The sequence below is a fragment of the Macaca mulatta genome, chromosome 17 (assembly GCF_049350105.2).
Source record: "Macaca mulatta isolate MMU2019108-1 chromosome 17, T2T-MMU8v2.0, whole genome shotgun sequence".
NCBI classification, from domain to species: domain Eukaryota; kingdom Metazoa; phylum Chordata; class Mammalia; order Primates; family Cercopithecidae; genus Macaca; species Macaca mulatta.
Genome location: NC_133422.1, coordinates 23214556 through 23238376, shown reverse-complemented (window position 1 = coordinate 23238376; position 23821 = coordinate 23214556). Strand labels below are relative to the sequence as shown.

The 23821-nt window shown below is 37.4% G+C and overlaps 2 protein-coding genes across 16 annotated transcripts in view; one reads left to right on the top strand and one right to left on the bottom strand.

The window, feature by feature from the left end:
* Window positions 1-200: 200 nt before the first annotated feature.
* LACC1 (laccase domain containing 1) lies at window positions 201-23784 on the bottom strand. Of its 8 annotated transcripts, none has more exons than XM_015120901.3 (7): window positions 19313-23784; window positions 17887-18478; window positions 17078-17256; window positions 15510-15675; window positions 10501-10726; window positions 9219-9379; window positions 201-8069 (listed from the first exon to the last, which is right to left on the bottom strand). In XM_015120901.3, the coding sequence occupies exons 2-6, from the start codon at window positions 18446-18448 to the stop codon at window positions 9220-9222; spliced, it is 1293 nt and encodes a 430-aa protein (XP_014976387.1). In that variant the 5' UTR covers window positions 18449-18478; window positions 19313-23784; the 3' UTR covers window positions 201-8069; window position 9219.
* CCDC122 (coiled-coil domain containing 122) overlaps window positions 19166-23821 on the top strand; it is a 39854-nt gene continuing 35198 nt past the window's right edge. For 5 of the 8 annotated variants that reach the window (XM_077973607.1, XM_077973604.1, XM_028837133.2 and 2 more), the window contains exon 1: window positions 19166-19553. The gene's annotated coding sequence lies outside the window, so the exon portion shown is untranslated. Of the gene's footprint in view, window positions 19554-19796; window positions 19943-23821 lie in introns of those variants that run through there. The other 3 variants (XM_077973603.1, XM_077973601.1, XM_028837131.2) reach the window with 2 other exon arrangements.

Sequence of the window (23821 nt, the reverse complement as noted above, 5' to 3'; positions counted from 1 at the left end):
GGTCTTCACTCTCTGGGTCACTGTCATAGAGATTTGATTAAATAGTTTGTATTTGTTTCACTAAAGGCATAGACAGGGTATGGTATAAGATAAATATTAAAAATATATTATTACAGGAGTGGAAATAATTAGTTTTTTAAAATAAGTATTAGTTTTTAACATACGTGATTCCCACAGGAGACATGTATCCTAAAGCAGTATTTTTTTCTTTTTAAAATTGTTTTGCTTTTATTATTTTTAATTGACACATAATAATTGTACCTTTGTATGGGGCACAGGATATTTTGATACATGTATACAATGTATAACGATCAAATCTGGGTAATTAGCATATTCAATACAAACATTTATACGGTCTTTGTGTTGGAAATGTTTAAAATCTGCTTGTCAAGCTATTTGAAAATATACAACAAATTGTTAATTATAGTCACCCTACAGCGCTGTGGAAAACTAGCTCATACACCTCCTAACTGTAATTTTATGTTATCCAACTTCTTATTATCCCTCCAAACCTTCTACCCTTCCCTGCCTGCCTTTAGTAACCTCCGCTCTAATCTCTACTTCTGAGACCAATTTTTTTAAAGCTTTCACACGAGTGAGAATGTGCAGTATTTATCTTTCTGTGCCTAGCTTATTTTACCTAACATAATGTCCTCTAAGCTTGTCCATGTTGCCATAAATGACAGGATTTCATTCTTTTTTGCAGCTGAATAGTATTCTGTTATGTATATATGCCACATTTTCTTTATCCATTCATCTGTTGAAGGACACTTAGGATGATTGTATTGCCTATTGTGAATAGTGTTGCAAAAAATGTGGGAGTGCCTTTCAACATACTTATATCCTTTCCTTTGGATATACACCCAGTAGTGGGATTGCTGGATCATATGGTAGTTCTATTTTAGGTTTTTGAGGAACTTCAATACTGTTTTCCATAATGGCTGTATTAATTTACATTCCCACTACCAGTGTATAACAGTTCCCCCTTTCTCCACGTCCTTACCAGCATTTTTTGTCCTAAAGCAGCATTTTAAAGTTTATGTTGCTATACAAGTTGAAAACAGTAAATTCTAATGATGGATAAAGAAATACGGCCAAATGTCTTAAAACTTTCTTTAGTGACTTTGATATATCATTATTATTTAAATAGATTCAACAAAACACTGGAAATATAAATGAACCTTGTGAAAATCAATAAAACACAAACACTCCAAAATACGATTTATTATATTTATCCTTCCAGACCTTGTATGAGATTGTTTAAGGATTCTTCCCCCTCTGATACGGTTTGGCTCTGTGTCCCCACCCAAATCTCATATCGAATTGTAATCCCCACATGTCAGAGAAGGGGCTTGGTGGGAGGTGATTAGATCATGGGGGTGGATTTCCCCCTTGCTGTTGTGGTGATTGTGAGTTCTCATGAGATCTGATGGTTTAAAAGTGTGGGCACTTCCCCCTTCCCATTCTCTCTTTCCTGCTGCCATGTGAAAAAAAGATGCTTGCTTCCCCTTTACCTTCCACCATGATTGTAAGTTTCCTGAGACCTCCCAGTCATGCTTCTTGTTAAACCTATGGAACTGTGAGTCAATTGAACTTCTTTTCTTCATAAGTTACCCAGTAGTTCATAAATTGCTCAGGTAGTTCTTTTTTTTTTTTTTTTTCTTTTGAGACAGAGTCTCGCTCTGCTGCCCAGGATGGAGTGCAGTGGCGTGATCTCGGCTCACTGCAACCTCTGCCTCCTGGGTTCAAGCGATTCTCCTGCCTCAGCCTCCCAAGTAGCTGGGACTACAGGTGCGTGGCACCATGCCCAGCTAATTTTTGTATTTTTAGTAAAGACAGGGTTTCACCATGTTGGCCAGGATGGTCTTGATCTCTTGACCTCATGATCTGCCTGCCTCAGCCTCCCAAAGTGCTGGGATTACAGGGGTGAGCCACTGTGCCCAGCCCCAGGTAGTTTTTTATTGCAGTGTGAGAAAGGACTAATACACTTCCCTCTTTCCCTTTTTTCTCCCATAGATACTAGATTATTATAATGTGATAATATCTTTGCTAGGTACTAAAAATATGAAGATAAGTAAGATATGCTCCTTACTCTGATGGAGTCTATATTTAGTAGTAGACAATTAAACAGACCAACATTTAAAAATCAGTTCACTGAGGACTATAAAAAATGATGCTCAGGATGGGTGCTAATGAGACAAACAATGAAGGAAAATATTCTGGAAGAGATGACCCCAGATCTGAGTCTTAAAGGATGGTTAAGAGTTATTCAAGAGAAGCGACATTGACAAACGCTGTGCGTATGCAATGTGTACAAAGAGCCAGCAATGTGTCCAAAGCCAAGGGGCAAGAGAAAACATAGCTGTGGAAGATGATGGTGATCATGGTGAGAACTGCTGTTGACCCAATAACACAGAAAAAAATATTGTGCATGCTTTTCAATATAGTAAAACTTTCCTCATACAGTAGAAGGTAGACCTTTGAGCATTAGCATGGCCCCTCATGCTGCCCAGTGGAACAAAAGCTACTTAACTTCCATGTACAATCTGGTATGGTACTCACTATATATATACTACATTGACAACTGAATTTTGGCCATATCTCCATAAGAAATTAGGGAGACACTAGAGTGTTGTACTCATTTACATAAATTTTTTTATTGTAGATGTCCTTGGTACTTCCTATTTGCTAATTCAGTAGAAAGCCTAGGTGAAGGTAATCCTAAACAGAAATCTGAGTTCTAGTCAGTCTTTGAATGCCAACCAACCTCGTTGGTCTGGCCTAGCTTAATGGTATACTCTAGGAAATGAAAAAAAGTACAGAACGGCTAAAGCATGTGGCACAGAGTGGGGAGTGGTAGAAATTAAAGAAGCAAGCAGGGGAGAGAGGATGACAGCACTTATACACTTTAGTGAGTAGGTCTTTATCTTGGAGGCAGTGGGAAAGCCATAAAAATTTTTTGAGAGATGTAATATGACCAGATTTGCATTTTAAAACAATCAATAATGATACTGTAAGAAGGGATTCAATAAGGAAAGACTAGTCAGAAGGCTGCTCTAATGATATAGGTGAGAGATGACGACCTGCATGTCTGTGGCAGTTGAGAAAGAGTCATGGGAACAGATGGTAGATACACAGTCAGTAGTGTGGGAAGGGAAGGGGAGAAGGAAAGGGAGGCATTCAGAGACACTCCAGGGTTTCTGGCTGGGCAACTGCATGAATAACAATTTCATCTTCTGAGATAGAAGACAGGATGGGAGCAGGTTTTGGAGAGAAGATGATGAGTTAAGTTTGGAGGATGTTGTATTTGAGGGGACACAGGATATGTCAAACAGACAACTCTATAGCCAAATCTGGATATGTATTGAAAAGTAGAAAACCAAAGGAATGAAGGTACCTTGTGAATATGAAATATCAACTATGAAAACAAGGCTGATGGGAGGGATAAGAAAATACAACCTTAAAACATGTGCTTTAAAAATGTAAGGAACAGGAAAGCATGGTGAGATGTAAATTGAAGCAGTATGTGATGCAGAATTCAGAAAATGAAGGACATTAAAAACCCAACTGTTACCATGAACAAATCTCTTTTCTACAGTTTCTCATGAAACAAGAGTACTCCCTTTACTCCCTCTTTTTGTCTTTTGTTTTGTTTTGGTTTTGGTTAGAAAGGAATGTGGTATTTTGAGCTAGTGTCTGCTGGTAATTTTGTTTAACAAAATGTAGTAACTGGACACCCCAACCTTCTGAGAATTAAATAAAACAAAACGTCTGCTCCAAATACAGAGACATAGCTCACCTCAGGTGCTTGGCACAAGGGCATGGGGAATGTGATGTAAGCATTTCCTTCTCTACAAAAATGCATCTAAGGAGAGTATGAAAAGTTTGTCTCAACACAATTGACATGTAATCATTATGAGTTCAAACCAAATGTGTTAATCTGGAAAAAGCAGTACTGGCAGATTTCTTTTTCCTTCATTAAGCAATGACCTAGTACAGAACAATGCATTGCTTATGGCAATCTTTGAAATCACAAGTAAACTTTAAAAACACTGCCTACAATGAAAATGCATGTGCCCTAGATCAGGGTTCCCAGAAACACATCCAGTAAGCATATGGACCATGTTTTCCATTCTTCATTGCATGATTTATTAAAAAATCTATAGGGAGAAATCTATGATTCCACTGAATGCAATGTGTTATGTGTGTGTTGATTTATATTAGCTAGGGCAAAGAGGCTATATGTCATATTTAACACACATATATTTCTTGTTTGCCATTTAGCACATCCACAAAGACCCATGCATACAAACACAATAACACACAGATAACTGAGTAATGCTTTCTTTGAAGTGCTGAACTTTCATAGATTGGTAGCATTCTCTAAGAGTTCACACAAAAAGTATGATGGATACATTGGAAGTATAACTCTACGACAATCAAATAAAAATAAATATCAAATCCCACTTTGAGATATAAAAGCATATAACTCATATGTCCCTGTTATCTTTCCTTCCAGCTGCTGAATATTTGGGTATTATTTCTGTTTTGCCATGTTACACAGAATAAGCTTCTCTGAGTTTCTCCCAAAAATCTACTTACAGAAAAGCAGTTACTAGAGATTCTGTAGGAATGAGATAGAAGTGGGTGAGGGTTCCTAAATGCTTTTATCTACTTGAACTACCATGTTATGCCTAAAGTAAGAGCAATACATTCACTAACTTCAAATGCACCCTCCCCTCCCTTTTTATTCCACAAGAAAATACAGAGTTTAAGATTGGTTCAACTTTATACCAAGAAATAAGAGTAGAGTTACTTGTTGAAATACTACCTCCTAGTGGTAAGATCATCTCATTTGTTTTATAAAGCACTGGAGTACCGCATATTTGGCCACTGTGCTATTCTTCACTATTTAAAATTACAGTTAGATAAATGGCCCAGTAAGTTTTAGTTTGATAGTACTTCCAAAAAGGTATTTCATTAATGTTTATTTGATTTACAAACTTAATTCCCCTTATTAATAAAACAGCAATCAATATTTCCTATGTGCAGTTAGTAGCAGTGCTTAGATTAAAAACAAAACTTTAGGAGGAATAAGTTCCAGTGTTCTATACCACTGTAGGATAACTATAGTTAACAATAGTATATTACATAGTTTGAAAATTGCTGGAAGGAACAATTAAATCTTCATAACGCAAAGAAAAATGGTTGAGATGATAGATATGCTAATTACCTTGGTCAGATCACTATACATTATATGAACAGAAACATTATTATGTATCCCATGAAGAGGTACCATTGTTATTTATAAATTTAAAATTAAAAACAAAACCAAAACCTAATTTACTAGAAATCTTTGTTGTTGTACCCCAAAAGTCCTAGAAACCTACATACAAATGTGTGAGAGTGACAGCTATCTTGTAGATGCAATAAGATGATTATTTAATAACCTGATAGTTCTGAGTTACTAAATCAGCACTTTTCATTCAGTAAAACAGCAAGGAGACAACTTTTCATTACATACTTTGGCAGAGATAATCCGAAATCAGATAATCAAAATAATTTTCATTTGGTTGTAGAATGTTGTAGTACATAAAGCAAAATGTGTCTGCAGGATACTCCAAATTTACCAACTTCAAACAAAATAATGCACAGTGAAGAACTAGAAAATTATTAACCTTTCTCAATACATGTAAGTATTCCTTAATCTTTATCATTTTCATTAAACAAAATAATATTTTGGATGAGTTCAACATTTTTATCCTATGCTTTATGTTTAGTGCCTTCCCTGAATTGGAAAAAATGAGGTATTTTATTTAAATTTAACACTGGGCTAAGGGAGATATAGAATTAAACTAAACAAGAATCAGTTGTCACAACCTCACAACATATATCAAAGTATTGAAATTGCTGGTTTACTGATTGTCACTTTTCACTGGATATTAAATATCCTGAGGGTTACAACTGTAGTTTTTTAACCTGTCCCAGTACCTCAACAAAATTTTCACTGAATAAATTATGTTAACAAAAAATTAAAAATAAAAATATAATTAAGGTCCCTTTAATTAATTTTAAAATCTGAGAGGAAAATTGGAGTCACAAAACGTATGCTCAAATCTGACTTCATCACAAATTATGTGATTTTTGACTTCCACCTCAATGAAGCTCAGTTTTCTCAGCTGAATAAAAGGGATAATGCCCGTGTATTTCAGAGTAGCTGTAAAGGTAAAATGAGCTAATGTACATGAAAGTCCTTTGGAAATACCAAACAAATGTTATTTGCTGTCATGCCACCACACATACATGTAGGAAATACATGTATTAAATAAGAAAATTTTTAAGATGCAATGTGATAACTTACATTAAATATATATACAATTTCTCCCAAATGAAAACTAACTTAAGTTCTCTCTTTAACTGACAAACATACTCAAAACCACTCATCCAAAAAAAGTCCCTTCCTTCAAGATGTAGTTCCCCAGCTTTTTCTCTTCTCTAGTAAATGCTGTCAAAGAAGAGTTGACACCTATGCATCTTCTTCCTAATGCACTGAAAGCCGACTCAATGACCACTGCCTATAGAACAGTTTCAATGCGCTTAATCCACTGATTTCTTTTTAATTATCTCTTTATTTTATCCCTGAAGATTTCTTTTTGAGTACTTTCCACACCTATCCTGGCTTCTTCAAAACAACTACCCTATTTTTTCTTACTTCTGTGACTAATTTTTTTTACTCCTTCAGCTTCTTATTCCTGAAATGCAGGTGTTTTGTAAGGTTATATTCTTGGACCTCCTTTTTCTCATCCTAATTTCTGCCTAGATGATCCAACTTGCTCCAACAGAATCAAGCATCATCTCTGTACTGTAAACCTTGAAATCTCTGTCTCTGTCTCAGGTTTCCTCCTAATTTCTAGGTCTATATTTCTAATTATTAACCAAAGATTTCTATCTGGATGTCCTTCATTCTATGTAGAGTCAAACTCATTATCCTCCTCTCTTTTCCCAAACCTTCTCCCTCTCTTTGCTGCCAATCTTGGTAAACAGCCAAGCAGAAATCTTAAGAGTCATTAATGACTTTTCCACTCTTCCTCACCTCTTACTTCCATTATCTAGTAACAGGATCTATTGATTCCATCTCTTAAATGTCTCTCTAATCCGTCTACTCTCTTCTCTATTTTAATTTCCACTTCCTTCATTGGATCTTCATTATTTCTTTTTGAAATATTTTGACCACCCCTTATCTAGTCTCTATGCTTTGGTCTCACACAATTTAAATTCGTCCTCTTAAATATGATGCCATGGGGGAGGGAGAAAAAAAATCGTTACTTTTTTTTTTTTGGCTGCCTACTCATTGCCTGGAAAATAAACTGCAAGCTCTTTGACACTGCAGTTGAGACCCTTACTTATCTGTTTCCAACCTGTTTTTCCAGCCCTAACTCCTGCCCACACCCTTTTCTCTCTAGAATATGTTATGCACTTTCAGTTTCATGCCCTAGTTCATGGTGTTCCCTCTACCTGTTATGGCTGTTCTTCATTTGTCAAAAACCTCTACATCTTTTGAGCCCATGTGATATGTGATTTTCTCTTGTAATATTTTCTCTATTCTGCCTTCTGGGTAAAATTAACCTCTATTCCTTATGTTCTCTTCTACTGCTATTAAAATTAAGTTGCAGAAGTGTTTATCTCCTTCATTGTATTAGACTCAAAGGAAAAAAGTCGTGTTCATTTCTGTTCACCTATGCTTAACACAATGCCTGACCAATAGAGGGTATTCAATAAATACTGAACTGAACAAATCTATTCCTGATCTGTGTAATAAACAGGAAGAACAAACTTTAAGAATAATTGTCATGCATAAAACATATTAGCTACAACATACTGATTTTTGTCAGTTATTATTATAATTAAATGAAAATCATTTGACTTTGAATAACAGTAAAAATGTACCCTAAAGATGAATTATCCATTGTAATCCATTTGGTTTTAAGTAGATTAAACAGCTAAATTTCTCTCTTGCAGTCAGTTTGGAAGGAGGCAGGAAACAGTTATACAAAAATCCAGTCAAGTATCTGTAAAATACATAGAAATCAAATATGAGACCCTTAGAATCGTGAAGTCTATTAAAGTTTTTCTGTAAGTTAAAGAGCTAAAAACATTGTAAAGAGTAAAAAATAATATTAATTCAGCTAGAAGTAACCTTAGGGAAAATTACATATGTCCTAAGGGGGCGGTGCTAAATCAGTGCCATGAAATATTTTTGTATAATTCCAACAAAACCACCTCTAATAAATACTATTTTAAGAAAATTACACTCAGTCTTGCTCTATGACTTTAGATCATGTGTCAGCAAACTATAGCCGATAGGCCAAATCTGGCCCTTTACCTGTTTATTTTATTATTTAGAGACAGGGTTTATGTTATCCATGCTGTACTCAAACTCCTGGCCTAAAGCAGTCCTCCCACCTCAGCCTCCTGAGGAGCTGGGACTACAGGAGCAGGGCCACTGTGCCTGGCTCCCTCACCTGATTTTTGTAAACAAAGTTTTATTGAAACACAGATATATTCATTCATTTCTATATTATCAGTATCTCTTGTTGCTCTACCTCTACAATGGTGAAGTTGAGTAGCTGAGACATATACTGTATGTCCCACAAAGTCTAAACTATTTACTGTCATTTTAAAACAAAAATTTGGCCAACTCCAACTGCAGATAATCATTTGGAAATCTAGTTGAAAATCAAGCTAGTTTGTATGTGAGAATTTCTTATTATCCTAGAATTTAGAATCTTTATGCAAAGATTTATTTTCGAAAATAACATAAAAGTTATAAGGATGTTAGGATAAGGAATGTACAGATAGCAAGTACATAGTAGAGAGAAAGGAAATACTTACATACTTTTTTAAAGATTAAATTGTTTTATTTTTATACTTTTAACATAAGCCTGGCTAATTATTCTTCATTAACTAGGAAAAGGAGTGGCTGCTCTTTATAATAGAGTGTTACTGAAAATGAACTTTGCTACTACTATTATATCACTAAAAAAGTAGAAACATCATTCTTCCTATAGGAATAAAGGAGTAAAGTTAAACATAATTAACTGTTTTTTTAAAATGAGGGGAAGAAACAGCTAAAAGAGGAAGAAAGAGAAAGGGAGGGAGATGTGGAGAGAGGGATGAAAGAGAGGAAAAATGGAAAGAGGAGAGAAAACCTACTGTACCTTATTCTCTAATTGATATGAAGCCAATTTGTGTACCAAAATTAAGGCCATCTCGGACATGGGAGAAAAACTTGTCAGGATGGCAAGATGTACAGAGGTTGAGATCTTGGTTCTGGTCCTGAATATTCCGTGGAAGAATTCCTCCCCGTTCTAGAAGAATCCTTAGGAAAAATATTTTTCAAAAGAGAGCAAGAGTTTATTGTCCCAATAGCCAAAGCAATATGAAAAAAAATACGGATGTTGGCATGAAAGAGTTCCAGGAAAGATGTACCTAGAACAATGTATACTGTTATTCAATTACAGAACATGGACTAGTCAGGAAAAAAATGCTACACTGTATCAGCATTTATCACATAAGTTCATATATGCACAGTACAACCTTCCATATTGTCCTATAGACAAAATCTAGGTACAGAATTTTATAATCAAAATCAAGTGCTTATTTAAGAAGAAATCTCTACGAAAGTTACCAGGATATCAGACAAAATTAATCTGGCTCAGCCAGAGTATGCTTTTTAGTCATCTGGCCCTTCATCTCCTTTCCTTCTATTAGCCAGATTTTTCTCAGAAAACTTGCTTCTCCATGAACACTTTATGATATGAAATATGACTACAAATTAGTGATACTTGATTTAAAAAGTCACATTTAAGAATCAATTTCAATCTCTTCCACGTCTGTACTAAATGAGGCAGACTCTGGGTAAGGTTTCGGTGACTGGAATGGAAACGTGATTTAAAACACACATTAATTTGCCTTTGTAGTAATGACAAATAATTTTCACCAGTTATTAATAGCAAAACTTCATAAATTCAAAAATGCAAAGAACTGTAAAAAACTTGAAAGTAAAAATCTGTGTATTTATATTATCTAATATTTTTTCTAAAAAATATATTCCTCTAGTTAATTAGATAATAAGAATAATTTTAAAATATCAGCTTCCTGAGAGTTCATTACATTTAGGAGAATTTAGCTGAGGAATGGCTGTGAAGTAAAGTACATGCCAACTTTTCTATATGAAGTTTAAGTAGATCTCTTAAAATTAAATGCCAGATGTTTCTTCCTTCACTTTCAAATCAATGAGACAAAAAAAATTCTGTTATTCAAACTCAAATGAAAACAGATTTCATATTTAAAATGAGTGTTTGTGTACATGTTCATGTCAGCTGCTTAAATAACTGCCACCTAAATTCTTCTTAGAGTTACTAATTGTTCTCTAAAATAAATTTCATTTTAGAGCAATAAGAAAGAATCAAACTTGCAGTTGAATGAAATCAGACATACCTTGTGGCTTTACGGATGTCAATATAGGGATTTGGTGAATCAAATAGTTGTACACATGCAGGATGAAGATTATGAAATGCCTCTGCTGATTCTCTTGGAAGAGTAAAACAGCAAGGTCCTACTGAAGGTCCAAGTACAACAACAATGTCTTCCAAACTGCAGCCATATTCTGCTATCATAGCATTCACTGTAGCCATAGCAACACCCAACAAAGTACCTTTCCAACCTGGTAAATAGGAATAAAAAGAGATAAGGAAAGTCAAAATGTAGCAAAATTTCACCTGAATTTATGTCTAAGTTAAAAGTGAGCAGATATAGTTTGTATATTTTTCAAAGTTCAGAAATAATGAATGAACCACAAGATTAACTGTATTATCATGTGGTTTTTAAATGAGCTATGCTACACAAAGCACCTGACACAGAAGAGACACGAAGTGCGAGTTTTCTTCATCTTCCATTTAAAGATGCTCTCTAGTTTTAGCTTCCACTGAGATCATAGCTTAGTCTTCTCTATTTTTCACATTTTAAAAGATTGTGGTTAAACCACAAAATCTACTATTCTAAGTATACAGTTCAGCAGTGTTGAATTCACATTGTTGTATAACCAATCTCCAGAACTTTTTCATCTGATAAAATGGAACCTCTACAACTATTAACAATAACTCCTTGTTTCTTCCTTTTACCAGCCCCTGGCAATCACCATTCTTCTTCCAGTTCCTGTACATTTGATTATTGTAGGTATATAAGTGAAATCATAATACAGTATTTATCTTTTTGTGACTGACTGATTTCACTTAGCATAATGTCCTTAAGGTTCATCTCTATTGTAGTATGTGTCAGAATTCCCTGCCTTTTTAAAGCTAAATAATATTCCATTGTATGCACACACCACATTTTGCTTACCCATTCATCTACCAATGTACCTTAGATTGCTTTCACCTTTTGGCTATTGCAAATAATTGTGTTATCAACACTGGTGTGCAAATATCTCTTTGAGTTCCTGATTTCAATTATTTTGGATATACTTCCAGAAGGGGAATTTCTGGATCATATGGTAATCTATTTATAATTGTTTGAAAAATTGCTGTACTGTTTTCCATAGTGGCTACACAATTTCACATTACCACCACCAGTGCACCAGGGTTCCAATTTCTCCACATCCTCAACAACACTTATTTTCTGAGGTTTTAAAATATTAGCCATCCTAATGGATGTGGGGTGATATTTCATTGTGGTTTTGATTTGCATTTCTCTAACTTCTAATCCATGAACACAGAACTTCTCTCCATTTATTTGTGTCTTCTTTAATGTCCTTCAGCAATGTTTTGCAGTTTTCATCTCTCCCTCACTTTTTACAACAAAACCTATTATATTTCAATTAACAGTCTCTTTTTACTCCCTTCCCACTTGCCCAGTCTATCGTTCCCTTGCCATCTCTGCCTTACCTGCCTTGCATCTTACAGTGTTCTAAGATAAAACCATCTTCTTTACTTCTGCTACCTTCTTGTTGCCAAAGACAGAAAGCTAAGAATATTGCATTTTTCCTTTATTCCCTATATCTGAGTTTGATTCAGCTGATATGGTTGGCCAATAATGACTCCCCTTACACCTTCCTTAAGCACTCCATACTCATATCCTTCAAAAGCTAGGCACTCAGGTGAAGGGATCATTTTTTACAGATAAAAGGAGATGATGAAAGCAAGAAGTACTTAGGTGATAGGTTCAGCCTCGACAGGTAACCCACTGGATATGTGGTTATGGGAAGAACAGAATGAAGAAATCAAGTTTCTATCTGTAAGTGGGTAGGATGTCAATAATCAAAATAGGAAACCTAACTGGCAGAGAAGACTTCAGGGAAAAAGATGTTGAGTTTTTGACATAATGATTTTGAGGCACCTAGGAAGATACAGACAGTGATGTTCAAAGGGAAGCAACTACATATAGGCATTTTGAGTTAAAGAGAGAAATTGTCAGGGCTTTTCTACAGATGAGAGTAGCTCTCTTCTTCAGTGAGCCTCCTTAATTATCCTCTCACTTGTAGTTCATCCACCTCCTTTCTATTTGATTTTTCTCCTACAGCACATGTATATCTATGTATACATATCTGGTTAAAAGATCTTTATTAAAGTAGCCCCATAGAAGAATTTTATTCTTTTTGATATCTGATAAAATAAGTATACAATGTATGTAATTATATTATATTTTAAAGTTAATTTATTTTTATTTTTACAAATTTTTAGGTTCGGGGGTACATATATGCAGGTTTGTTACATGGGTAAATTGCATGTCACTGGGGTTTCATGTATAAACGATTTCATCACCCAAGTAGTGGACATAGTACCCAATAGACAGTTCTTCAGTCGTCACCCTCCTCCCACCCACCACCCTTAAGTAAGCCCCCATGTCCACTGTTCCTTTCTTTGTGTCCATGTGTACTCAATGTGTAGCTCCCACTTAAAGGATACATATGGTATCTGATTTTCTGTTCCTGCATTAATTCACTTAGGATGGTTTCCAGCTGCATCTATGTTGCTGTAAGGATATGATTTCATTCTTTTGTATGGCTGCATAGTATTCCATTATGTATATGTACCATATTTTCTTTATCCAGTCCACCACTGATGGGCATCTAAGTTGATTCCACATCTTCATTATTGTGAAAAGTGCTGTGATGAACATACATGTGCATGTGTCTTTATGGCAGAATAATTTATATTCCTTTGGGTATATACCCAGTAATGGGATTGCTGGGTTGAATGGTAGTTCTAATTTTAAGTTCTTTGAGAAATATCCAAACTGCTTTCCACAGTGGCTAAACTAATTTACATTCCCACTAGCAGTGTGTAAGCATTTCCTTTTCTCCACAATCTCACCAACATGTTATTTTTTGACTTTTTTTTTTATAGCAGCCATTCTGACTGGTCTGAAATGGTATCTCATTGTAGTTTTGATTTGCATTTCTCTAATGATTAGTGATATCAAGCATTTTTTCATATGCTTGTTGACCACGTGTATGTCTTCTTTTGAGAAGCATTTTTTCATGTCCTTTGCCCATTTTTTAATGGTATTATTTGTTATTTGCTTGTTGATTTAAGTTCCTTATAGATTTATTTTCTGCAATTCTATAGGTTTTCTGTTTACTCTGTTGATAGTTTCTTTGCTGTGCAGAAGCTCCTTAGTTTAACTGAATCCCACTTGTCTATTTTTGTTTTTGTTTGCTCTTGAAGTCTTCACCATGAAATCTTTGCCAAGGCCTATGCCTATGTCCAGAATGGTATTTCCTAGGTTTTCTCCTAGGGTTTTAATAGTTTTAGGCTATATGTTTAAATCTTTAATCCATGTTGAGTTGGTTTTTGTATATGGTGAAAGGAAGGGGTCTAGTATCAATCTCCTGCATATGGCTAGCCAGTTATCCCAGCAACATTTATCAAATAGGGAATCCTTTCCTCATTGCTTGTTATTGTCAACTTTGTCAAAGATCAGAGGGTTGTAGGTATGTGGCTTTATTTCTAGGTTCTCTACCCTGTTCCATTGGCCTATGTGTCAGTTATGGTACCAGCACCATGCTGTTTTGGTAATAGTAGCTTTGTAGTACAGCTTGAAGGGAGCAATGTGACTCCTCCAGCTTTATTCTTTTTGCTTAGGATAGCTTTGGCTATTTGGGCTCTTTTTTGGTTCCATATGAATTTTAAAATAGTTTTTTCTAAATCTGTGAAAAATGATATTGGTAGTTTGATAGGAATAGTATTGAATCTATAAATTACTTTGGGCAGTGTAACCATTTTAACAATATTGATTCTTCCTATCCATGAGCATGGAATGTTTTTCCATTTGTTTACATTATCTCTGCTTTCTTTCAGCAGTGTTTTTGTAATTCTTATTGTAGAGATCTTTAACCTCCTTGGTTAAGGCAGCTGTATTCCTAGGTATTTTATTCTTTCAAAATTAACTTATTAATGACTTGAAATTCACATTTATAACTTCATTTTGACTGCTTGATCTTGGATATTTTTAAACTAAATGTTTTCAAACCTAAGAACTAAAAAAAAAAATCCTCTTTTTATATCCAGGAGCCAAGATTCAAATTTTAAATAACTTTTTGACAATGTCATGTAGTAAACCTGACTTCTACTCATTCAATCCCATTATTTCAGCTAGGTCAAAACAAAAATATGCTACTTTCTTTTTTACCTATGAGCTAAAAAGCAAAGTAGAAATAGATTTACAAGTGAAGGAAATTTTAAAGATCATCCCTCATTTCACACAAAATCACAGCTATGGGGTAATCTAAAATACCATTTTAAAATACCTTCAGAAAACAAAACTCCATATCTTTAACACAATATACCTTCTAAAAATACTTCTTTTCTCTCAGAGAATAGTTGCAGTTAAATACATTAAATGATTTAAACTAAAAACAGTTTTCAAAGCATCTTGCTTTTTCCTACCTCCCTAGCTTTACACTTGCAGCTCCATCTGGGTGAATACTTTTCTGAAACATGCCTAACATTCCCATTTCCTATAGCCTGGATTTCAAGGATTCTCAACCGAAGGCAGTACCACTCCCCTAGGGAGTGTTTTGAAAAGCTTGGAGGGTTTCATTGTTGTTTGGTTGGTTGGTTGGTTTTGGTTATTACAGGAACTAGAGGTGCTACTGTCATTAAGAATTTCAGGGGCTAAAGACACTTAATCTGCAATATGGTATTATCTTGACCAAAATGTTAATAGCACCCTTACTGAGGAACACTGTTACTAAGCCAAAACCAACAAATTCTTTAGGAATCAACCTAGGTGCGACCTCCTTTGGGAATTCTACTACAATTCATATAATTTGATGTGGATACTCCTCTTAGCCGTCCCTATAATAAAACTATGCCGCCCCCTCCCATCATTACATTTACCACAGTGTAATGTAATTAACTGTTTGCCATGTCTATCAGAAAGAAATTACAATTTTTCCTGCACAATAAAATGAGTAAAATCCTAAATGTTTAATTAAGTATACTTACCAGCATGAGCAACCCCACATGCTTTTTTGACTGGATCTGCAAAAACTATTGGTATACAGTCAGCACCAAGAGCTGCTATTGTGACTCCTCTCTGATTTGTGGTTATTCCATCATAAGAATCAGGCTCCTTTCTTCCCATAATCCAGATGTCATTGGAATGATGAGTCTAATACCAAAAATGTGCAACAAAAATGTTTTGGAAGTGGGATTTCTCATACCATAAGCTTTCCTGAAGGTATTCATTATGGTATAAAATTATATAACCAGTTTAAGATTACTAGCATTCATTAAATATATCACTTTTGTAAATGAGAAAACACAAAATTTACTTATAATTTAACTATTTAAGCTTTTGGTATTATACTCTCTGATAGTTTATACAAAGAAAAGCACAGTTTAACGTTATAAAATTCAATATAGTGAATAATGAACATCTTTCCATAAAGATAGGTATAACACTTCTTAATGCACTTTCTACAAAATGAAAATTTTTCCTGTAAAAGAAAGTTAATTACCAAATCAATGATACTTTTACTTTTCCCAGACTCAAGTAAAGCTAGAATTCTGTAAGGAATAAGACATTATCTCATCAACTATGACCCTAGTTCCTCCTGGAGTAGATTTATAAAATAATGGCCTTTCTCTACCACCATGCAGTTCCCTTTCTTCAAATCAAAAAGGGCAGTGGTAGTATACTCTCTAAGAATTAACTGTACTTTTAGAATTGAGGACTCCAGATGAAATATACAGTAGGCTCTTGAATAATGTCATTTTATTCCACATCATTTCATTATAATGTTAATGAAAAAAATTGACTACCCACCCTGTCACTGACTGTGTGAGGTATGCACCTTCTCCTCATGTCTGCGTGGGTTTTCTCTGGGTAACCCAGTTTCCTTCCACATCCCAAAGAAGTGTATATGAGATGAACTGGGGTGTCTACCTGGTCCCAGTAGGAGTACGTGTGTGTGTGTAAAAGCACCCTGCAATGGAATGGCGTCCTTTCAAGGGTGGGTTATGACCTTGGATCCTGATCTGCCAGGATAGACTCCAGCTACCTGAAGCCCTGAACCAAAACAATTTGATAGTTATCTTAATTTGTTTTTATTACTCTTTTGTAAATGTATGTCTAGCTCATATTTATTTCAATATTTAATATTAGGAATGTGTTGGTCTTTATTTAGAAGTTTGGTGATGTTTTTGTGACAAGAAATATGCCTTAGAAACTTTATTCTTATTTATATCAATTAGCCTATGGTAAAATTGGTTTTATTATGTCGTTTCGCTTAAAGTCACAATTTCCAAGAACCCATCAACATTAAAGGATGACTTACTCTGTGTGTGTGTGTGCATATATATGCCTGTGTGTGTGTGTGTGTGTGTGTGTGTGTAAAATAGAACTGATCTTTAGGCTATGGTGTATAAATCTAAGAAAAACAACCACAGCATTATTCTAAAACTTTGGATGAAAAAGCAGATACAAAAGTTAAATAGCTTAAAGTCCATGTAGTTAGTAGTAAAGTAAAAAATATACTTCAGATCTTTCAAAATATAAAGCAAAGTTTTACCTTTATTCGGTAAAATTTCTCCATATTAAATCCTGCAGCATTCGCCAACCTACGCAGATTTTCTTGAACCACTGCCTTGGGATCTCTCCGTTTGGAACTACTGAAGAGATTGAATGAGCTAAGAGTTGGTATATAAGATATTCCACCTGTTCTTGTAGTAAATCCATGTATGAAAATATCTGTTGAAGATAAGCAGTGAAGATTTAAAAGACGCTATTCAAAATACCAGTCTCTCAATTAGACCTTCCCTGATCACTGCTACCTGCCCTTGTTATTTGGCTTCTAATTTCTATGGCATTTTGTACCTCCATAGGTTCTTATGGCGTTCTGCTTTGTGTTTATTTTACACTCCCTATGAGATCGTTGCTCTTCAAAAGGTATCTTGTGTCTCATCTGGCTTTGTTATATCTAACAGCATATAGCTCACAGAAAATATTGTTTAACCAAGAAGCAAGATTGATTGTTTTAAATTTTACTCTTCTATGAAGGTGCCAATGATTTGAAATTTCAGAATTTCTAAATAGAAGATTTTAAGTGTCATAAATCTCATTGCAAAGGAGGGCTAGATTATTTGTCTCAACATCAAATTTTCATAAAGCAAATTTATTTATTTGGGGTGGCTTTGAAGGCGTTATCCCTTGACCCTGATACTATAGGGTCATACATGATAGCTCTGTGTTGCCACTGATGCTAATGAGTAATAAGCCCACAACAGTCAACAAAAGGAGGAAAAAAAGAGGTGAACTACCTCTGAAGAAAGATTGGTTTTTCATGTACAAAGTAAAAACAACAGTTAGTGGTTAATATACCTGGGATCAAAGGAGAAGTGATAATAGTTAATTCTCCTCTCAGTGCTGGCAGACTTCTCAAAAATGTTTCTATTTCATTCTGAATTTCTCTTAGTTCTTGAGCTGTGATTATGTTTATTTCAATGGACTGTTTAAAAAGGCCTCCCCTCAAAGTCACTTGCAAATCTTCAAATTCGAAATTGTAAACATCAGTGAAGAGTTGATCAATAAAAGCTTTCATTAATGCCTTCCTGTGCCTGGGTACAATTACCTTAATGCTGCTCAGATTTCTTTCATCAATTTTCTGTTTAATGGTATACAAACAGGCAGCCATGCTGGGACAGCTAACAATCTCAAATTCTTTCAAGAGAGCTGATAATCCATTGCCTGTTTCTAATTCACAATTATCTTGTTCTCCATCCCTTTCATAGCTGATGTTACTGCAACACATTATACAAAGAAACTTGGCCTTGGCGGCATGGTGGTACTGGACAGCATTCAAAGTCTTCAGTAATGTCTGATGGCAGTTTTTTTGAGAGTTCAATTTCAAACCAAAAAGATCAATCAAAACTGCTTCTGCCATCCTTGAAAGAATACTTTTGTGCCAAATCACCTGCAAATAAAAATTAGTATAAGAATATAAAATTATATAAACCCTCTTATAGTTACAACAGAAATTTGTGGTAGATTAAAAAAGAATAATTACATTGCTTTTAAAATGTAACTAAAATAGTAAATCTAGTCCCCTCCAAGAAAAGCCAGTCTATTCTGTCACAAGAGAACCATGACAGTGAAAGCAAAGCCATCTTTTAATTCGTTTTGTGAAAATGCTGGTACATCTTTCCAGCAGCACAACAGTTCCTCTGTTTTGTTTACATAGAACTTTTAAGTAAGGAATTACTTGCTGAGTTTAGACAAAGTCCTGTTTTTAAATTGCAGGTTGTCAACCTGTGTGATATATCATTAGTCCTGACATGACTGTCATATTAGGTCTCATCCTTTCATATGCAGGGGCTTAAGTTCACGAAGCTAAATGGAGCTGCACGCGAAATTCGCCTTTTAAGATGATAAAAGCTGAGATGGCTAATAAGAGTTCCCCTGAGGATTTGCGCAGTACTCCACACAGCAATGACCACAAAAGCTATAGTGATTTGGACGAGACAGGATTCCTCGCAACTTTCTTAATTCATTCTCCCCATCCAGCTTTGCTCACCTCCAGCCCAGCCCTCCCACCCCATCCTGCGGGTCTCCAGTGACCCCCTTTGGCTACGCCCTTTGGCCCAAGGTTTTCTCCTGCCGCTTCCCCTAACCTTCTTTCCCCATCGCTCGGGGCTCCCTCTGAGGTTCATTTAGCCAGTTTTGAGTGGGTGACTGTCCCCCTTCCCTGTTCATTGTGAAATTTCCGCCCAACGTGTGTCGCCCCCGGGTCCCTGTTCCTCCTGCCCACCTCGGCTCACGGGGCGCAGGCTGTGGCTCTGCACCTGCCCGTGCACCTCCACCGGCCGCTCACCGCCCATTCGGGACTTCCTGTCGGACAACGCGCACCAGAGGCGATTCGGGCCGCGCCTTCCCGCTTTTCACCTTCGGTTGCACACAGGTCTACAGCGACCTCTGTGACGATTTGCCGCCCCGACCCTCGTCCTGAGCCCCAACGAAATTGGGCAGCCGCGAGCGGGTCAACTGGAGTCGTAAGCTCGGCCCAGCGGCGACGACACCCGCCCCGCCTCACCTCACCCACCTCGCCCCGCCTCACCTCACCCACCTTGCCGCCGCCGCACAGATTCCCCGCCTGCCGGTCCCGGGATCCCAGGGGAAACCTGAAGGCCGGGGCCCCGCGGGCCAGCTGCCGGGAGGCGGGAGGGAGCTTGGGCAGGGCCGCCCGGCGTGCTTGGTGCGGACGCTGCAGGCCCAGCACGAGCGCTGGGGAATCCCGGGATGAGCCAAGCGCCGCGAGCCCGCTGCTGCCTCAGCAGTTCCGGGTCTAGGCGGCCTGCCGAGCCGGCACCCAGCAGCCCCGCCGGCGTTAGAGGAACAGGAACCAGAGTCCCGCGAGGGCCCTCGGCTCGGAGCCAGGCGGGTTAGCGGGCGGGAGTGGGCAGGCCGAGTCCGGAAAGGGTCGCGAGGAGGCAGCTAGGGGCTCCGTCATGGGGGATGGGGCGGCGGAACGACCGAACCCGGGAGCGGGCGCGGGGCGGGAGGAGCTGCAGGTCTCCAGAGGGCACGGGGAGGGGAACTAAGGGCCCGGTTAGAGAGCGGGACGGAGGGCACCTTGAGGGGGCGGTGGGAATGGCGGGTCGCGTGAGGTGGGGCTGCCGGAGCCACCTCGCGACCAAACCGCAGTCTCCCTTCTGCTAACGGAAGCCGTTTCCCAAGAGAGCTGAAGTCCGCGCTTCCGGTCTCAAGGACGCCTCGAGACCCAGCAGCGTTGTCAGGACGCTGGGTTTCCTCACCGCAGCCCGGGACCAGTCCCTTGTCATGTTAGCTCTTGGCAGCTTGTCCCATGCAGGGCTCAAGTCAGGGGGCCTCTCGAGGAGATGTTTTTAGTGTTTTTTTGTTGTTCGTTTGTTTCCAGAAACAAGCTGTTGTCTCTCCTCCAATGCCTTTGTGCTGATTCTTGTTGACCAACACGCTTTTGAGCGCCTTCACTTGCGTTGACAACATGGATGACCTCTATGGCCTTTTAAAATATGTGCCACTAGCAAGACTTAAGTAAAAGGCCCTCATCCCTAACTAAAATCATGATAAAGGTGCAGTTTAGCATCCCTGAGCTGTCCTCCAAGAATATAACGTTCATTTATTTGAAAATAGCAGTTAGGACATGGAAAGCCAGTGTATGCCAAAGGGAAAAAAATCCGACTTTCCAAGAGTAAGAGAAATGGTGCTTCCTGAGGAACTGTTTATGATGAAACGAGAGGTCCTTTTTACATTTACTGTTGCTCATTTGGTAGGCGCTAAAGAACCTTTTGTCTCATAATCTCAGCTGGGGGTTTGGAAGAGCCCTCTGGAGTAGGCATGTTCTTGTGCTTGACTAGAGAATGGGAGCACTAACCCGGAATAGGAACCCACCCTTCAATAGCCCTAGCACCAGTTTTGTCAAAATTCGTGTTTTCTTTGGTCATTTGTTAAGAACCCCAAGCGGTAGATGGTACACGAAATCAGAAGGTGCACTCTGCCTTGAGTCTGTGTTAAATATCATTAGGTTGGTGCAAATGTAATTGCGGGTTTTGCCATTGACAAAGACCACAATTACTTTTGCACCAGCTTAATACCTCAAGCAAAATAGAGGTCTTTTAGTTACAAAGGTTTTAAACATTTATCTCTGTTTTTACAATGGTGGGATTCGTATTCTTTCATGCAACAGTAGTGGCAGTAAAAAAAATGAAAAAGAAAATATTTCAAAAGAATGAAGTTGTCAGGGAAGAGAGAGTTTGTTATATTGTATTTGCATACCATTTCCTTTCACCATCTGGTCCTAGCGTCATGTCCTAACACTTCCTCATCCCATTTTCACTCTATCCTACTCCAGTGGTTCTCAGTCTTGACTGCAAATCAGAACTGCAAGGCAACTTAAAAAAAAAAAAAAATTAATATAGAGACTCCACCCCAGATATACGTTGAATCATAATCTCTAGGAGTCAGGCCTGAACATGTTTTCCTTTTTTTGTTTAGTTTTAATCTCTATGTATGATTCAGATGCATAATTAAGTCTGAAAAAATAAAAACGCCCTATTCCCAAGCCACTCAAATAAAAGCTGTTCTTTAGAGGCCACATGATTTCATTCTTTACATTTGCAATTCCTCTACTTAGCAAAATACCCTCCTCTTTATATGCCTAACTGCTACTTTTTGTTCAAGGCTCTTCAAGCTCAAACATAATCTTCCCTGAATCCCCATCCCTCATCAAGCAAAATTAATAGCTTCTTTACATGTTGTTCATATATAAGAAGCCCTCTCATAGATGTAGTCTGGGCCCCTAGCCAAACAATAAGTGGAAAAAATGGTTAAATATTGAATTGTACACTTTATAAGGATGAACTTTGTGGTATGTAAATTATATCTAAAAGAAGCTTTTTTGAAAGAAAAAAGGTCAGTTAAACCACAGAGTCATGAAAAAGTATAGCAAATACCTTAAACTGTATCCTAACCTAAAACAACTGTGTGTTCATTTGCCAATCTATTGAGAAGGTCCAAGACCTTTTCTTTGCATGTAGTCTATTGATTGGAATTCTGCATGTTATCTCTTGCATAAACCGTACCCATAAACCATCAGCTAAGATTTCCCAAGATTTTGTTCTTTTAAGGGGAAAATAACTTAAAGGTACTTGTGAAGCAATCTGAGAGCAGATTTATACTTTATAAATTTTTTTTTTTTTTTTTTTTGAGATGGAATGTCGCTCTGTCACCAGGCTGGAGTACAGTGGTGCGATCTTGGCTCACTGCAACCTCCGCCGGGTTCAAGTGATTCTCCTGCTTTAGCCTCTTGAGTAGCTAGGATTACGGGCATGCACCACCACACCCGGCTAATTTTTGTATTTTTAGTAGAGATAGAGTTTCACCATGTTGGCCAGGATGGTCTCGAACTCCTGACCTCGTGATCCACCCACCTCAGCCTCCTAAAGTGCTGGGATTACAGGCGTGAGCCACCACTATACTTTATAATCTTTTACAGTTAATCTCACATACCTTTGTTGGGTCTTTCCAAAATATTAAACATAGATTTTTAAAGAAACAATTTTCACACTCTTTCATTGGTTTATACAATGTAAAGTTACAAAAGCACAATATCAAGTACAACTGGCAAAAACAGATTTGCAAACACAAGTAAGTCATAAGATTGAACTAGTCAATTGATAGGACCAGAAATGGGCAGATTTACTAGATAACAGTTTCCTAGCATGATATGGGAATTAGTCACTTATGACTTACAAAGGAAATAGAGTGAGTTAACTGGTTAGAGGTTATGTGTAGACAGGCTAAGACATCAGCTACCGTACCTCTCCATTTTAATTGACTATGTGTCTTTCTACCTAGAGTGTTTTGAGGGCAGAGATGGTGCCTGGCTATTATGGGAAACTACTGAAGAACTTCCCAGACATTTTTATAATGCTATGTAAATCTTCTCATGAGAACAAGTATGATTTTAAAAAACAAAACAGTCATTTTTAAGCCATTTACACTAAGGTTTATGGATCTGTCCAGAAAAGGCCATGTAGCAGATGCAAATTTCCTTGCTAAAAGCTTCTGTTCATTTCCTAGGGCTACCATAACAAATTGGGACTAACTGGGTGACTAAAAACAACAAAAACTTGTTCTCTCACAGTTATAGAGGCCAGATAATGAAACTGAGGTGTTGACAGCACTTACCTCTTCTGTTCACTGACGTCTTCTGTTGTCTGGTGACTTCAGGTGTTCTTTGCCTAGGGGCCTCAGTGACTTGGAGCTCCATGCCTCCATCATCAAATGGTCTTCTATGTGGGTCTGAGTCTCAAATAGACCTCTACCTTTCTCTTATAAGGATTCTTGTATAGAAATCAATGAAGATCAATCAAATGAGAACAAACAAAGGCTATTTATTCAGGCCTTGTAAGGGAGGGAGCCACGATCTCCTGCATTTTAGCAGAGCCAAAGGCAGGCAGAGGAGTGGGCATGCCCTAATTAGAGGCTCTCGGCATGAGGAAGCTGCAGGCAGGCCAACTAGAAGTGGAGCATTCTGTGGCTTCTTCTTGTTAGTCTCAACTTGGAAATGGGGACAAAAGTTAGGGAAGATGCCAGTTATTAATCCAGTACTGGTCATTTGGGCCAATTGTTATAGTTTGTCTCCTAGGATTGTTATTAGCAATAATGATATGACTTTCTACAAGTCTAATTTATAGACTTCCTGGACTGGTTACTGTAGATAATGGGTTGGTCTCCTGGGTTGCTTGCTGGAGGTTGTGGGTCAGAGTTCTGTTTTTAC